The sequence below is a fragment of the Phacochoerus africanus genome, unplaced genomic scaffold (genome assembly GCF_016906955.1).
Source record: "Phacochoerus africanus isolate WHEZ1 unplaced genomic scaffold, ROS_Pafr_v1 Scaffold_105, whole genome shotgun sequence".
Lineage (NCBI taxonomy): Eukaryota > Metazoa > Chordata > Mammalia > Artiodactyla > Suidae > Phacochoerus > Phacochoerus africanus.
This window is the reverse complement of record NW_025927299.1, coordinates 7,419-23,594: the sequence shown is the minus strand read 5'-3', so window position 1 is coordinate 23,594 and position 16,176 is coordinate 7,419. Positions and strand designations below refer to the sequence as shown.

General features: G+C 52.0%; 1 protein-coding gene across 1 annotated transcript; it reads left to right on the top strand.

Moving 5' to 3' along the window:
* The first annotated feature begins 1,769 nt into the window (after positions 1–1,769).
* On the top strand, positions 1,770–11,128 carry LOC125119078 (equilibrative nucleoside transporter 3-like). Its single transcript, XM_047765930.1, has 3 exons — positions 1,770–2,055; positions 5,421–5,583; positions 10,403–11,128. Exons 1-3 carry the CDS (start codon positions 1,785–1,787, stop codon positions 11,052–11,054), a joined length of 1,086 nt encoding a protein of 361 aa, XP_047621886.1. The 5' UTR covers positions 1,770–1,784; the 3' UTR covers positions 11,055–11,128.
* The last annotated feature ends 5,048 nt before the right edge of the window (positions 11,129–16,176 follow it).

Here is a 16,176-nt window from a genome sequence, read left to right as displayed (position 1 = left end):
ATGCGAGTTAGAAGACGGCCATGGGCTGGGGGCAGCAGACCTAGATCCTCATCCAGCAGCCCAGGGCCTCAGGCCACAACCTTGAACTAACTAGCTCTTCCCTTCTTTCTGCCCCTGACAAAGCCAAGGCAGCACCTGCTCTACCTTCAGCCAAGGACTGGAAGGAAACTCAAATTAGCCCAGGGCCACAAAAGCACTCAGAAAAACCCTTTCTTGCTTTTCAGGATCATCTTTCACACCTATTTATGTACATGTGTTTTTTTCCCTACCTTTCATGTCTTTCTTTTTTATCCAAAAGAACTGTGTGTATAACTAATCTGGCTTTTCGCCCAGCCCTCATCCACTGCTTAGCAGGAAAATTAACTAAACATCCAATCCGGTTTAAAGCTTAGTTTAATCTGATGATTTAAACAGCCTCTTTAGACGATGTTCTCTGTCCTTGGAATGAAAATGTGCAGTTTCTCAGTGAAGCCCAGCTTCCCTGCTTCTCCCCGCAGGGTGGTGTCTGGGCAGGTTTGGGGCTGGGAGGGGTGCATGGCTGACATTTAGGAGTGGGGAGCTGGCTCTGGTTTGGCATCAGCTGCTGCCCATGACAACCGAGACCATCACAGGAGCACCCTTCTGCCCTGGCCACCGGTTCTGGACCACCCATATTTCCTTCACCCCCAGGGAGGCAGTAGAGTGTCACTCTGAGAGCACAGGTGGGAGCAGACTTCCTGAGTTCACAGCTGTGTGACCTTGAACACGTTCCTTAGCCTCTCTGACCTTGGTTTCCTTATCTGCATATGTGGGAGAGGGAAGAATCCCTATTTGTTAGAGCTGATGTGAGAATTCAACGAGCTAGCATTTAGAAAACACTTAGTAGGGTACCTAGCACAAATGAATGGCTCGTATAATATCACTTATAGGTGGCATCTAATAAAAAAAAGATACGAAAAACTTATTTATAAAACAGAAACAAAGTCACAGATTTCAACACCCATCTGAGCAGTTACCGTAGGTGAAACCGTTGGGGGAGGGAGGAATTGGGAGATTGGGAATAACATGCACACTATTGTATAAAACAGATGATTAGCGAGAACGTATTGTGCAGCACAAGAAAATCTACTCGATACGTTATAATAACCTCTAGGGGAAAAAATGGATATATTTATATGTATAACTGATTCACTTTGCTGAACACCTGAAGCTAATACAGCGTCGTCGTAAGTCAACTATACTCAATAAAATTTAAAAAAACAAAAAACAATAAAACCCATGACACAACCAAATGAAGTGCTGTCTCAGTGTTCGCTATGATGACGAAGACGACGATTTTCTTCCTTTCTCCCCTCACGTCTCATGCTATGTTTTGGGGGAAAGAAGCCCAGTGGGTGGTTATTCTGTTCAAACACTACACAAAGCCAGCGGGAGCTCAGTGCTGTGGCGGGAGGAGCAGGGGTCCTGCCCCAAGAGCTCTCATGTCCTATCCTTGAACCTCACAGCAAGATGGGAAGCAGCGTCTGAGAGCACTTGCCCTGAGCCAGGCACTGCTCCCTGGCTCCACACACCCCTCCGCAGAGACCCTCACAATCACCCCTCCTGGGAGATCGATTCTTCCTTCTGTTGTACAGATGCAGAAGCTGAAACCAGAATGATTGAGTCATTTATCCGAGGGCACACAGCCTGGTGGGGAAGGCAGGATTCAGACCCAGGCCTCCTGACGGCAGCGTGCACGATCAATCCCAGCCACTGAGCACACCTGCTTCCCTTCGGAGTGTTCACCAACCCCCCTGCCCGGCGTGATGCCTGAGGGGGTCTCTAACTGCCTCTGGCATCCTCACCGTAGGGTTCCGCTTCGTGTCCGCGTGCTGGCCTCGCTGACTGTCATGCTGTCCATCTTTGTGATGATGACGGTGCTGGTGAAGGTGGATACCTCCTCCTGGACCCGCAGCTTCTTTGCCCTCACCATCATCTGCATGGCCATCCTCAGCGGCACCTCCACCATCTTCAGTAGCAGCGTCTTTGGCATGACTGGCTCCTTCCCCATGAGGAATTCCCAGGCGCTGATATCAGGTGAGAGCTGGGGTCCAGACTGCTGACCAGGTCAGTCCCCCCGGGGGTCATTCGAAGGAGCCAGAGGTGAGCATGTGGTAACCCTTCTGGAAAAGGAAATGAGTGTTAAATGTATTTCCGTGCTCTATTATTGTGTTACAAAGCACCCCAAACCTTAGTGGCTTAGAACAATGACAGTTATTTCTTTGGTTCACAAATCTACATTTTGGGTAGGAGCTGGCGGGGGCAGCTCTCCTCTGCCCCACGTGGCATCAGCCAGGTTAGCTCACTTGGGCCTAGAGGATCCACTTTCCAGATGGTGAGCTTACCCGGCCAGCATGTTGGTACTGGCTCTTGGCTGGAAGCTCAGTCAGGGTTGGGGCTGGGGCAAGCGTTCCTCTCCACCTGCACCTCACCAGGGCTGCTTGGGCTTCCCCATGGCATGGCATCTGAGTCACAAGAGCAAGCATCCCAAGAGACCCAGGCAGAAGCGTTACTTCCTTTGACGACTTAGCCATGAAAGACATGTAGACTCACTCCCACTCTAGCCCTAAACCCACTTGAATTCAAGGGGAGAAAACAGATCTACATATCTCAGTGGGTGAGTATGAAAATCATACTGTAAGAAGAGCAGGTGGGAGGGGAGACATAGTTCAGGCTACTTTTGGAAAATACAGTCTGCCTTCCAAGAGCGTTTCTTGAACCGATGTTTCATTCTTTCCCACCCTCCTTCTCCCCCACCTCCTTCTCTCCCCTTCCCTTCTCCTTATTTTACCTTTCCCTTACCTTTTCTCCTTTCTTTTCTCCTTCTTTCCTCCCTTCTGTCTTTTCTTCCCCTCTAATTTTATAGCAGATCTACTATGTGCCGGGGACTCAAAGCTGAGCAAGACTCAGCCTCCTAGGAGCTGATGGCCTAGTAATAAACTCCTCTGTTACCTTGAACGTTGGCATTTTATGGGGTGAGGGGAGGCGTTGCTGATGCGACTTGAGCTGACCCCTTAAACTGAAATTTCGATGCTAACCCAAGCCTGTTGTCCAGACCTTAGCAGTTCTGTCCTTGCCCAGTTGTCTCAACAAGGTAAAAAGACCTGGGTCAGGAAGAATCTGTGCTTTCCCAGGAGACCACCATCCCTTCAGGCAAGATGGGGGACTCAGCTGCTCTGTTCAGTATTTCTGCATGTTAGTGTTGCATGAAGGGGGGCTATAAGCATTTGCCCACTTGAGAAGAATTTTGCAAAGAATTTGCTCTGGAAGCTCCCGTCATGGCGCAGCGGAAATGAATCCGATTAGGAACCATGAGTTTGCGGGTTCGATCCCTGGCCTCGCGCAGTGGGTTAAGGATCCGGTGTTGCCATGAGCTATGGTGAGGTTGCAGATGCAGCTCAGATCTGGTGTGGCTGTGGCTGTGGTGTAGGCTGGCAGCTGTAGCTCCGATTAGACCCCTAGCCTGCGAACCTCCGTATGCCATGGGTGCGGCCCTAAAAAAGACAAAAGCCAAAAAAAAAAAAAAGGAATTTGCTCTGTGCCCATTCACGGATAATGCCAAGTAGTATGTGACAGGGATGGCAGAGGTGTGTGTCCCCTCCCCATGCCCATGCGCTGCCAGGCATCACTAATTGATCTGAATCTTTTCTCCAAAGCTTCTAAATCCTTCTCAGCACAGCACTGGAGACAGTCCCTGTGAACAGATCAGAGTTCAGATGTGAGCTCAAACCTGTTTGCCATTTTTTGATATAAGATTGGGCTTCTGGCTGTATCCTGGGAGAAACCCACGGGCATAAAATAAAATAAGAGTGGACCCATTGCTAAGTTTCCTGAGCACAATCAACATGCCCCCGGCAGTGCTTCAGGAAGGGCATGCCTAGGCTGGGGGAAGTGGCCGCCAAACACTGGATTTAATCCCTTGTCACCTGGTTCTCAGCCCTTGTCCCCTCATCTCCCTCCATCCTGCTGGAGCATATATAATATTCTTGCTGGCTGTCTCTCCAGGAACTGGTGACCAAACACAGTGTTTGTGTTGGCAAGGGGCCCTTAAGGTCGTCTGGCCTTCCAGAGGAGACTCTCCTGTGAAATTTTAAGAAAGCCCATTTTGAAAAAGTGGAGAAATCTCACATCACACTTCAGTATTCATCACCCTGGGCCGTAAGGCATTGTCCTCCCCATGTGAAGCACCCAGTGGGTGCCAGTCACCCTGGCAGGTGCGAGGTGTCCCAATCTCCCAGAACCCCAGCGCCCCTCACCAGCCCCTCGTTGTTTTCTGTCCAGAGGAGCCCATCTGTGAGTCCTGTATGTGTTGGCATCTGAGGACAAAATTCATTTGTTTGGTACTGGCATTTTTTTTAAGCCCTTCATTTGCATGTATTTCCATAACTGATGAGATAAAGTAGGGAGTCATGAAGGATGAGCTCCCGGAGGCCTGGTTTGTTGTTGATGATAATATTGTAAATTCTCTACAAGTTGGGAAGAGAGAGGAAAATCAAGAGGCAGTGATGTTAAGATCTCTTCCTCAGGGCAGCCGGGGAATGTCTTCCTGAGTTTAACTCCAGTTCTTACAAAACACCCAGGTGGGGATTACAGCTTCTCAGAAGTTGGCACCCTCTTGGCAAAGGGTTTACCCTGTTGTTGCTGCTTTGATGTAGGAAGTCAGAGATAGCCAGACACCTAATTGGGAATCTGGGAGGGTTTATATGGCGCTTCTCAGTGCCAGGCACAGTTCTGCTTTACACGTAATGATCCTTTTAATCTTCATAACAGCCCTTAGAGGTGGGTTTTTTAACCCCCCCCCCATTTTACAGATGGGGAAATCAAGGCACAGAGAGGTTAAGTGACTTGCTGAAGGTCACACAGCTAGAAGTGGTAGAGCCAGGAGAGGACTCAGATGGTTTGATTCTAGAGTCTGTGCCCTTAATCGCCATGCAAACTTTCATTTCTTTGCCTCCTCCGCCGGAGAGCCTGTGCTTAGACACGCCTCAGCCTCTTGCCCAGTGCAGCTGGTGGGTGATGGGGGCCCAGGGCAGGGAGAGGAGCTCTCTGAGATGGCCGACCTCTGACCCTAAAGATTCTGAGCCCATCCAAAGGGCAATAAAGACAGAGGGTCAAGTGTCAAGTGTCGGAGGCCAGACCGAGAAGCAGGTGAAGCCTTGGAGGCCATCTGCCTCCTTGGGAGCAGCCAGGCTGGGGAGACCCTGGTAGAGCCAGAGTGCCCACGGCTGCAGGATGGGTCCGTGTCTGCCAAGGCCTCGGGATACCATGAGAACTGCAGCATTTTCCTCAGCATCAAGGACTGATTTTGGTTCTGTTAAGCCCGAGCAGAGAGAAGCCGGGCCTGAGAGCAGGGAGGATGGACCTGCCCTGACTGGCTCCGTGGGGTCCCGCGCTCTCCACAGGAGGAGCCATGGGGGGCACCATCAGTGCCGTGGCCTCACTGGTGGACCTGGCGGCGTCCAGCGACGTGACGGACAGCGCCCTGGCCTTCTTCCTGACGGCGGACGTCTTCCTGGCGCTCTGCATCGGGCTCTACCTGCTGCTGCCACGGTTGGACTACGCCAGGTGAGGCCCTGAGCTCCATCCCTCCATCCCTCCAGCATCCTTCTTTCCCTCGTGCCTATGGCTTTATGCCAGCCCCCTGCGTTCTTCTAGCCCCTGAGTAGGTCTCCCTGCTGGAGCGTGACCCTTCCCTCCGGCAGGGCAGAAGTTGTGTGGGTTTCGTTGTTGGCTGGATCCCATGCCTCGGACTGTGCCCAGCTCAAGGAGTTGCTCCATAAATCAGCCGAGCCAAGGAATGTGAGAAACAGCTGGAGTCCTCGAGCGTTCTGTGAGGGAGGGCAGGTGGCCACAGCGGGAGCTGAGGAAGGATAAGGGGGACAGGCACTTCCCTGGCAAAGCACCCTCCCCTCCTTCTTTGCATGCTGCCAGCCTCTTGGGACACCTCTCCTTCAAAGCTCACCCACCTGCTCCTCATCGGTGCAGCCCTGTGACTTATCGTGATTGTTCCCATGCATACACAAGAAACCCGGCTCAGAGAGGTGGAATTACTTGCCTGAGTCCCACAGCCCATTGGCAGCACAATCAGGATTCGAGCCCAACTCCACACCTGTGTCATTCACCCCTGTCCTCTGAGGCCTCTCTCCACCTCCCAGGGCCTCTTTCCTTAGTCTCTCTCTTGCTTTCCCTTTCTCCTTCCTCCTCTTCCTTTCTTGCTTCCTGCTAGTCTTAAAAAAAAAAAAAAAAAAACCTTGACTTTTTTTTCTTGCATTTTATTCTTTTCAATGTGTTTTCACATCCATGGTCTTCCTTGATGTAGGGAAGGCAAGAGTTATTTCCCTTTCATTCAGGTGGTGAAACTGAGACAGAAAAAAAGGTCTGGCAATCGGCCTGTGGTGCCAGTGTGCCAGCCGGCAGAGCTGGGGAGAGCAGGGCCTGGCTCTGCCCGCTCCAGCAGAACCTACTCGGCGTGGTGGCACTGGGCAAAGAAAGCAGTCCAGTTTTTTTCTTTTTTTCTTTTTTCTTTTCCTTTTCCAGGGCCATTCCCATGGCATATGGAGGTTCCCAGGCTAGGGGTGCAATAGGAGCTGTAGACCCCAGCCTACGCCGCAGCCACAGCACCGCTGGATCTGAGCCGCATCTGTGACCTACACCAGAGCTCACGGCAACGCCAGATCCTTAACCCACTGAGCGAGACCAGGATCGAACCCACAACCTCATGGTTCCTAGTTGGATTCATTAACCACTGCACCACTATGGAAACTCCCAGTTTTTTCACTTAGGGTGTATGGTGACCTTGTGCAGGTCTTACTATATCTTCCCATTTTACCGATGAGGAAGCTGAGGCTTTGGGGGATGGACAGACATGCCCAGGTTGTTCACCTGGTGAGTCGTAGGCAGGGATTGGACCACAGAGCTCTTTCCAGGGCTACACCCTTTCTGTGCATTGTACTGCTGCCTCCTTGGCTTGTGACTGCGAGGTCCTTCCTCGTCACCCATTCTTCCTGTCCCGGTGAGAGGCGCCTTGTTAATACCCAGAACTCCTGCCTTCACCAGAGCCCCAACTCTGCTGGAGCAGGTTGCTCCCCCAGTTAGAGGGTTCTTATAACTTTCAGCTGGTCTCAGGGGCCTCAGGAGGGATAAAAGGGGGCTGAGTGATGACATTGTGTCCCCCCAGTATCTCAGATGGCTACAGACCCATGAGTCTGCCCATCGCCTCCCTGCCCCTTCAGGGCTGTCATCAAAAATGACCCAGCTGTGCTCCATGACAGTGTGTGTCCCTGTGGTTCCTGGGATGTGGCTGACTCACGTGCCCTCAGTGCCCTGTACACTGCTGGGAACTTTGTCACTGCTGATTAAATTATTTCTGAGTCACTGACCAGAAGGCAGGAGTTTCCTACCACTCCTGCTGTTTTCCCGTGTCCTTCGTCAGCCTCGCGTGGGCTGTTCCCAGTGGGCGGCCAGCCTTCCTTGTTTGCCTTGGACTGAAGGGGACCTCAGGTCACGGGGCTCTCGGTGCTAAAACCAGTACAGTCTCAAGCCAAACCAAGACAGGTGGCCACCCTAGTTTTTGGTCTCACTTGAGCAGGCCAAAATCCTGTCCAGCTAAGCATGTGAGCCAGAGAACAGCCAGGGCTCTGCCAGCCCATGGAAACGTCTCTTTAACACCTTGGTCAAAACTTTGGATTTACGGAAAGTCATCTGAGGATGGAGCTTAGAGCTGTGTTCCCAGGGCTGCTCAGGCTAAATCTTTCTTAAAGGGCAGCCCACGGTCACTGCACCCAGGAGGGCTGGGCTGGGCGGCTCCATCCCATCCAGGAGGAACTGAGTCTCATGCAGTGTTGGGGGCTGCTGATTGCAGTAGCATGGGATGGGCAGTTAGATTTGGAAGAACTTTTGAGCAAGAGCTTTGGCCAAAGGAACTGGTGGAGAGCTTCCTTAGAGCCACTAAGGGGAGGACCTGATGCAGAACAGAAGGGGAAGTAAGAAGTCCTTTCCCTAAATAGCGATTGGGAAATAAGACATGGTTCAAGGCCAAAGTGCCTAGCTCAGCATCACATGGAAAAGTGACTCTGGGGAGGACTCCTCCCGCTGACTGCCTTATTGACAATATGTAGCCTCTTAGGATAGGATCTCAAAAGCTTACAGCTATGGACTCTGTCATTTCATAGAGGAGGAAACTGAGGCCCCGAGAGGGGTAGTACCTGGCCTAGGTCACAGGGGAGGCAGAAGTGGGGCTGAAACCAGAACCCAGCTACCACCAACCTCCTGTTTTCCCTCACCTCACACTAAGTCCTCTGTTTGAAGTATGTTAATACAGTCAGCGTATGTCTCCTGGTTTTTAGGCACCCAAAGCCCAGAGAGGTTGAGTGACTCAGGCAAGGTCACACAGCAAGGCAAAGAGCACAAGCCTATTCTGCATTGGTCAAAGTAGCAGAAATTGAAAAAATTGATCTTATTCAGTGTTGATATTGGGGAAAAGACATTTGGAGGCTTATTGGTTCTTTCAGCAATTATTTTTATTCTTAAAAATTTTTTATTAGAGTTGATTTACAATGTTCTGTCAATTTCTGCTGTGCAGCAGAGTGACCCAGTTATACATATATATATATACATTCTTTTTCTCACATTATCTTCCATCAATGTTCCATCACAAGCTTGCATTTGCATCTTCTTCTCCTTTTTTTTTTGCTTTTTAGGGCCGCTCCTGCGGTATATGGAGGTTCCCAGGCCTAGGGGTCTAATCAGAGTTACAGCTGCCGACCTACGCCACAGCCACAGCCACGCCAGATCTGAGCCTCATCTGCGACCTACACCACAGCTCACGGCAACGCCAGAGCCTTAACCTACTGAGTGAGACCAGTGATCGAACCCGCACCTCATGGTTCCTAGTCGGATTCGTTTCTACTACGCCATGACGGGAACTCCTAGTTTGCATCTTCTAACCCCAAAGTCCCAGTCCATCCTAATCCCTCCTCCTTCCCCTTGGCACCCACAAGTCTGTTCTCCATGTCCATGAGTTTATTTCTTTTCTGTAGACAGGTTCATTTGTGCTGTATATTAGATTCCAATAAAGTGATCAGCAATTATGTTCTGAAGGGGTTGTTTTGTGTGCCCTGGGGAATTAGCTGAAAAACAGCCAAACATGTTCTTTGCCCCAGGGAGCTGTCTTCTGTTGAAGGAGACAGACGAGAAATCAGTAAACTAACACAATGATTATAAAGTTGTGGTCAGTTTTTTGAAGAAAACAAGTGCTCTCCTGCAGATTGAAGGGTCAGGTTACTTTAGTTAGGGTGCGTGGGTGGTATAGAGCAGAGATAAATTGTTTCTATCTCTCTAGAGAGCAGTTTATCAATATCTATCAAGATTTTAAAATCAGAAGCCTTGTGATCCCACAGTTCCTCTTCTGGAAATCTGCTCTCTTGAGATAGTAGGGTATGTGTGGAGGGATTTATGTATAGGGATAGTCCATTGGCACCAATATTTGTAGCAGAGAAAACTGGAGCTAACCTAAATGTCCATCATTAGGGGAGCAGTTAAATTATGTATCCATATAGTGGAAGACTCTGCAGCATCACAGCATAGAGACAAGAGAGCCAGAGAGCCTTGTCTCTGTATGAAAGGATGGCTGCAAGGTACTGTTTCTTTAGGCAATTGTTTGTATGCATTTCTGTTTAATTATTATGCCTGTATTTAGTTATATAACATAGATATATATTTAGGAATTACACTGTTGCAAAAAGTTTTACAATACCTACAGTTCAATCCCGCTTTTAGTTAAGAAATGCAACTGTAGGAGTTCCCGTTGTGGCTCAGTGGTAACGAACCCGACTAGTATCCAGGAGGATGCAGGTTCAATCCCTGGCCCCGATCTGTAGTTAAGGATCCAGCTTGCTGTGAGTTGTGGTGCAGGTCACAGATGCAGCTTGGATCTGGCATTGGTATGGCGGTGGCATAGGTCAGCAGCTGCAGCTCTGATTTGACTCCCTAGCCTGAGAACTTCCATATGCCACAGGTGCAACCCTAAAAAGAAAAAAATTAAAGAAACGTACTACTGCGTCCATAACTGTGCGTATGGGCTGTTTGCATGTGCATGGAACTATATACACCATATTTTTAATGATCTGTACCTCTAAGGAGTGAGACCAGAGTGGGAAGTAAGAGTTCTTACTCTCCTTTATCATTTCTCTTCTGTATTATTTGGGTTCATTGCAGCATGTATATGTTACTTTTCTTTTCTTGCTTTTTAGGGCTGCACTCACAGCATATGGAGGTTCCCAGGCTAGGAGCTGAATCAGAGCTACAGCCGCCGGCCTACACCACAGCCACAGCAACGCCAGATCCCAGCTTCCTGGCCCTCTGACCCCTCGCCTCTCCCTTGCAGGTACTACATGAAGCCTGTTTGGCCAGCCGTGTTTTCTGGTGAAGAACAGCCACCCCAGGACTCCCCCAACCCCTCTTCAGGGGCCCCCAGATCCAGTGACTCCTCGACACCACCCCTCCGCCCCATCCTGAAGAAGACGGCCGGCCTGGGCTTCTGCATCATCTACCTCTTCTTTATCACCAGCATCATCTTCCCCGCCATCTCCACCAATATCGAGTCCCTCGGCAAGGGCTCCGGCTCACCATGGACCACCAAGTTCTTCGTCCCCCTCACCACCTTCCTCCTGTACAACTTTGCCGACCTGTGCGGCCGGCAGATCACCGCCTGGATCCAGGTGCCGGGGCCCAGAAGCAAGGTGCTCCCGGGGCTCGTGCTCCTCCGGACCTGCCTTGTCCCCCTCTTCATGCTCTGCAACTACCAGCCCCGCGTCCACCTGCAGGTGGTGGTCTTCCAGTCCGACGTGTACCCGGTGCTCTTCACCTCCCTGCTGGGGCTCAGCAACGGCTACCTCAGCACCCTGGCTCTCATTTACGGGCCCAAGATCGTGCCCAGGGAGCTGGCCGAGGCCACAGGGGTGGTGATGACCTTTTACCTGTGCTTGGGTCTGATGCTCGGCTCAGCCTGCTCTGCCCTAATTGTGCATCTCATCTAGGAGGGGCGATGGCTGGACCTTGGTGCCACGCGATGCCCGGGAGCCTCGGCGAGAAGGGGAGGAAATGCCGGGAGGGGCCCAGGAGGCCAACAGGAAGGGCTGTAGTTGGCCCTGCCGAGCATGCTTGGCCCTCGTCACTCCCAGGGACCCGGGACCAGGGCTATCCCCAGGCCAAGCAGACATTCCAGAATGTCCTGTGATGCTGGAAGAGCAAAGACACCTGAATGAGGCACAGTTACAAGTTACACAGTCAGAGAGCTCCTCGCCCATGGGTACATTCCACCTGTCCTTCGTCCCTCCTGGGAACCGTGCTGTCAGTATGTGGCTCTGAGTTGTTTACAGGGCCGGGCCAAGACCTTCTGCATGGCCTCTGCCTCCTCCCAGCTGATGGCAAGATGTGTGAGACTCCTTAGCCCTCCCTACCCGGAGAGGGTCCCCCCTGGAACGGCCAGTCCTCAGGCCTGAGACCCAAGCCTGTGCAGATCCCTTACTTTTGGTTACCAGCCAGACTTGGAACCCCAGGAAGACAGGCCCTCCAGGAGCCCTTCATTCCCTGGACGTGGGCTCCACGCTGTACCCGGGACCAAGCATGTCAAGCCTGGGTTTCAAACAGGGATCCTTAAAGTGGTCTGTGGCCTGAGTCAAGGCAGGGTTTATCGTCTATGTTTATATGTCAAGGCCATTGGTTTAGGGGCCTAATAAATACCTGGGTACTTAATGAAAGCCTTACTGGTGGCTGTATTAGGGTCTTGGCAGGAAATAGCATACTCAAATTGGGTAATTTGAGGATAAAGAGGGGGTGTAAGAACCCTAAGAGCTTGTGCATTATATCCTGGAAGGTCGTTCTTCCTCGGGCTTGACGGGAGGGGCACATCCCGCCTGCTGTGACCGCAGGAGGCATATTCCTTCCCCCATCTCCTCCAAGTCCCTGAGGGCTGGACCATAAGCCAAGGAGCACGCAAAGGGTGGAGAGAGGACTGGAGGGGCAGAAGGTGTCCAGAGGGGGCCGCTCACCCCTTCCCTTCCAGGTTGCTTTGTTATGAATGTCAGGAGAGCTGTGCAGCTCTCAGCAGCAGCAGTAGGTGTTGCTTTGTCCTGGTGGGTTCTGGGTAGCCGTGTATTTTGAAGCTGTTGTTTCAAAAGGCAACCCTCAGGTTCTGAGACCCCCACCTCGCAGTCAACTGACATGAGTAGTAATTTATATTTTTTCAGGTTCCCTGAAGGCTTCCACAAGGCTGTCCCTTGCGGGGCGCAGGCAGATGGACGTGGGAATCAGAGAGAGAAAGGAACTAGATCCGACCAGGAGTTCTTTCTCAGGAGTCACATAGGAAGCGCTGAGCCTGCCCTGAGGAATGACAACCCTGAGAGCCATAAATCAAGCAGCTCATGCTCCGAAGTGCGGTGTCCTGCAGACAGCGGATTAAACCCAGAAGCAGCCAGTCATCCACCTAGTGGCGGCAGCTTATGTTCCCCACCGATGCAGGCTAGTACACACTCCTTCTCTGTGGTCAGAGAATTGAAAGGGACACCCTCGAAAGGTTTTTGGAAACTTGATACTTTTTAAAAAATTTATTTTTAAGCTTTACAAATAAACTCTCCCCTCTCCCCTGCCCCTCCTTGCAGAAAGCTGAAATCTCCCCTCTTGGCTTCCTGCCCCCCCTCCCCCCCCCCCCGCCCGACTGACTCCATCATTTGGGGCATCCTTCTGGCTGGTGACTCATCTCAGCCTCAGGTGTCTTCCAAATGCTTGTCTGCTTGAAGGTGAAAAGGCGGTCTCTGAGCTTGGAGGTAGGGAGGAGTGGGGGTCTCGCGTGCTCTGCAGAAGGGGGGTAGCTCTCAGAAGTAAAAGAAGAGGTGTCGGTGTTAGTGAAATGATTTGAAATTAGCGGGGAGTGAAGGGGGAAGAGGACGGCCCACCCTCATGATGCAGCGCTGGGAGGAGCTGAGGAGACGATGGCCTCGGTCCACGCCAGCTCTGCTGCCAGAGGAGGGGCGGCTGCTGGGCTGCTGGGAGGATGATCTAGGCTTTTGCCCACCGTTCTTTGTTGCTCACGTGAGTGGACATTTTGCAAAGGATGGTTCCTTCCCAAAAAAGGGAAGAAGGAAAATGAAAATACATCTCCAGGCAGAGGGGCGGATGGTGGTGTTCAGGTGTCCTTGTCCTTCCGTCACTGTGAGAGTGGCTCATGGGGCTTAGCTGCTCTGGGTCTCGTGTGACCCCAGCAGACTTGTGGGACTAGCTCACATATTCCGGGGTGTGAACAAAACTTGCTAAAGAGAAGAGGACTTTTCAGTGAAAGAAGTAGTGGGAGAATCCCTGAGAAGTCGCCTTTGTCAAGTAGTTTCCTGATTTAATCCAAGTGGCAGTTTTAAATGCATGCCCTTGTGGATTCCCAGAGCGTACACATTTCCATTTTCCTCCTTTCATTCATAAAGAAAGCCAGAGGCAGCCAAATGAGGTGACTCTTTAACTAGTGGGTGGCCAGTTCCTACACGCCTGGGGACACGGAGAGGCTTGAACCAGGGGCGAGTATTCTTAGCAAAGACCCTTCCTTCTGCTGTCTTCAGCCCAGTGCTCCAAAGAAGATTCGGGGCCTTCTCGTCAGCTTGGACGTGATGTGAGAGGAAGTCATTGCAGGGCCCCGGCTCCTGACACTGTGGAATGCTTTACTAGAGAACCCCAGGTAGAAGAGAGGAGGCCAGAAGTCAGTTTGAAGATGATTTTATTCCAGTGGAGGGTAAATGTAAAGCCCATACTCCTCTCAACCCTGCATGCTTTCTAAGTGAGAGCTTCTAGTACCTACTTTACCAGGATCACTTCCTTGGTGGCACCTTTGTCAGTGCCACTTATGCCTGGGGTCCTGGCCACCGCTGCCCTCCACCCATTGGCTGGGGTCTGCCCAGTTCCACCTGTGACCCCAGCAGGACCCCACAAGGAATTCAGCCCCTGTGGAGGCTGGGATTAGTCACTGGGCCACACACCTAGGGTCCCAGACAGACTTTCCATTGGCTGCCCAGACTCCTGGCCCAGTGCTCCCTCTGCCAGGTGCTTTACCTGCATTTTCCTCCATCCGTTGGTGAACGAAATGAGGCCCAGAGAGGTTAAGTAACTCACCCAAGGTCACTCAGCTACTAAGTACCCCAGACAAGAAACCTAGGTCTGCCTATACCCAGAGGTCCTCACCCACCTTGCCCTCATGCGCCCATTCTGAACCTTCACTTCTTTTTGATTCTGTCCTAGCAGTTCCTCACTCAGAGATTGGCTGGAGTGTTGTTCCGAGTGTATGTGTTGCCCAGAAGCCTGACTCTGGCCCTGGCCTAGTCGATCTGACCCATGCAGCTGTCCAGACCCCCTGCAGGACTGGGCCCCCATAGATCCAGACCCTGGGCCACCTCAGGGTCACCACTTTCACCACTCCTTGTTGGGCATTGATCCTGGGCTGCTTCCAGGCCTGCCATGTCCAGTCCATTTCAGTCCTCAGCCCCTGCCCTTCCTGGTCCCACATCCCATTTCCTGGATGCCACTTCCCACCACTGAGGTCACCCTAGCATGGCTGCTGCTGCTGGACCTGGCTTTAGGCCCAGGACGGTGGGACACAATGTAAACTGTCAGCCCTAACCCACTGCGCTGGTTTCCCTTCCTCACAAGATGCCAGGCTTGCTTGCATCCCCACTGCCTGGCTTCTTCCCTGCCCTAAGTCAGGGCAGCAGAGTCTGCTTGGAGGAGCTTCCTGGGAATGTGGTTTTATGATACTCTTCACCCAGTGATGCTTTAAGAAAGAGAAGAGAAAGGAAGGAAAGGGAGGGAGGAGGAAGGAAGAAAAAAGAGACGGGGCTGGGCTGGGAGCCTGCTCTAGGATTCAGTGGGTTCGTGAATGAGAGTAGAGAGTGTCCCTGAGGTCTCTTAAGTGCAGAGTTCTGTACGGGTTCCAGCTGTGTCTGCTGGTTCTGTCTGGAAATACAGATGCTTTCCCTTCCTTTTCGCCTCGCCTACCCGCTTCACCTACCCACTTTTTGTCTTCTCTTTCTGGAGGCAGCTGGAGAGGCATTTTTGTCCTGTGGGATGACACTCTGCCTTGTCCTCAGATGGGGTTTGGTGCCTGTAACCTTGGAAGAGCATTCATAGGAGGGGGTGTTTCTCTGCTGGGTGATGTTGGAAACCATGAAGGGAGGCCCTGTAGGGCGCTGGCCTGGCTCTGAGCCTCTGAGCAGGTGGCTCCTGTAGCAGGGAAAGGGCGTGGTCTGCATCACAGCAAAGAAGGTGCCTGTTACTGAGCGCCCGTGATGTCCAGGCTGTGCCATGTACCAAAAAACTACCATGTGGGAGCCCCATTTTACAGAGGAGGAAACTGAGACCCGGGGGTTAAGTCAGCAAGAGGCTGAAGTGGAATTCAGACCAGGGCTGTGAGGCTTCAAAGCCTATCTTCTCTCCACCCTGCTGCCTTAGAAGATTGAGAGGGTACTTCCAGGACAAATGGTTTGTGGACCTGAGGAGCCCCAGGCCACAGGCTGGGAAGGGGGATGGGGTTCCAGGAGGCTGGACTAACCTGTTCAGCGTGATTGACAGCGGTCACCCAGCCTGCCCCCAGTGCCTCTATGAGGTTTGATGTGGGGATCACTGGTCTTCAGTCACCAGGGATACAGCCTTTACAGACACTTGAACTGCAAGTTGACCAAGCAAAGGCAAGGTTGACAGAGCTGGGGAGCTTCACCCTGTGGACCTCACATGTCAAGAGGCCTCCCGTGTATCCTCTCCAGGTGGCCCAGGAAGCAGGGGGCCCAGCTGCCCAGACACTGAGCAGAGTGCAACATCCTGGGATGACCACACCTCTGATGCCTGACTTAGACACATGCCCAGAGCTTGGAGGGACCCTGAGGTCACCGAGTCCACCCCTGCCTCTTGGCAGGACAATACCTGGGTTACTCTAGAGCAGCTAGCACCAAGCCGGTGCTATCCAGCAGAATCTGCCAGATTGAGTCCAGAGCCCAAAGGAGATAGAGCATCCCCAGTCCTGTTCTTATTCTGGAAACAGCCCCATGTGCCTAGCGCACCTCTCCCTTGCTTCACTCTGGACAGGAGGACGTGGACCCTCTTGCCCAGCAGTCTCGCCCAACGCCCCCA

Coding starts and splice junctions, on each gene's coding strand:
- LOC125119078 (XM_047765930.1), top strand. CDS start 1,785: ATGCCTGAGGGGGTCTCTAACTGCCTCTGGCATCCTCACCGTAGGGTT. Junction 2,056..5,420: donor TTCCCAGGCGCTGATATCAG/GTGAGAGCTGGG, acceptor CGCTCTCCACAG/GAGGAGCCATGGGGGGCACC. Junction 5,584..10,402: donor CCACGGTTGGACTACGCCAG/GTGAGGCCCTGA, acceptor TCTCCCTTGCAG/GTACTACATGAAGCCTGTTT.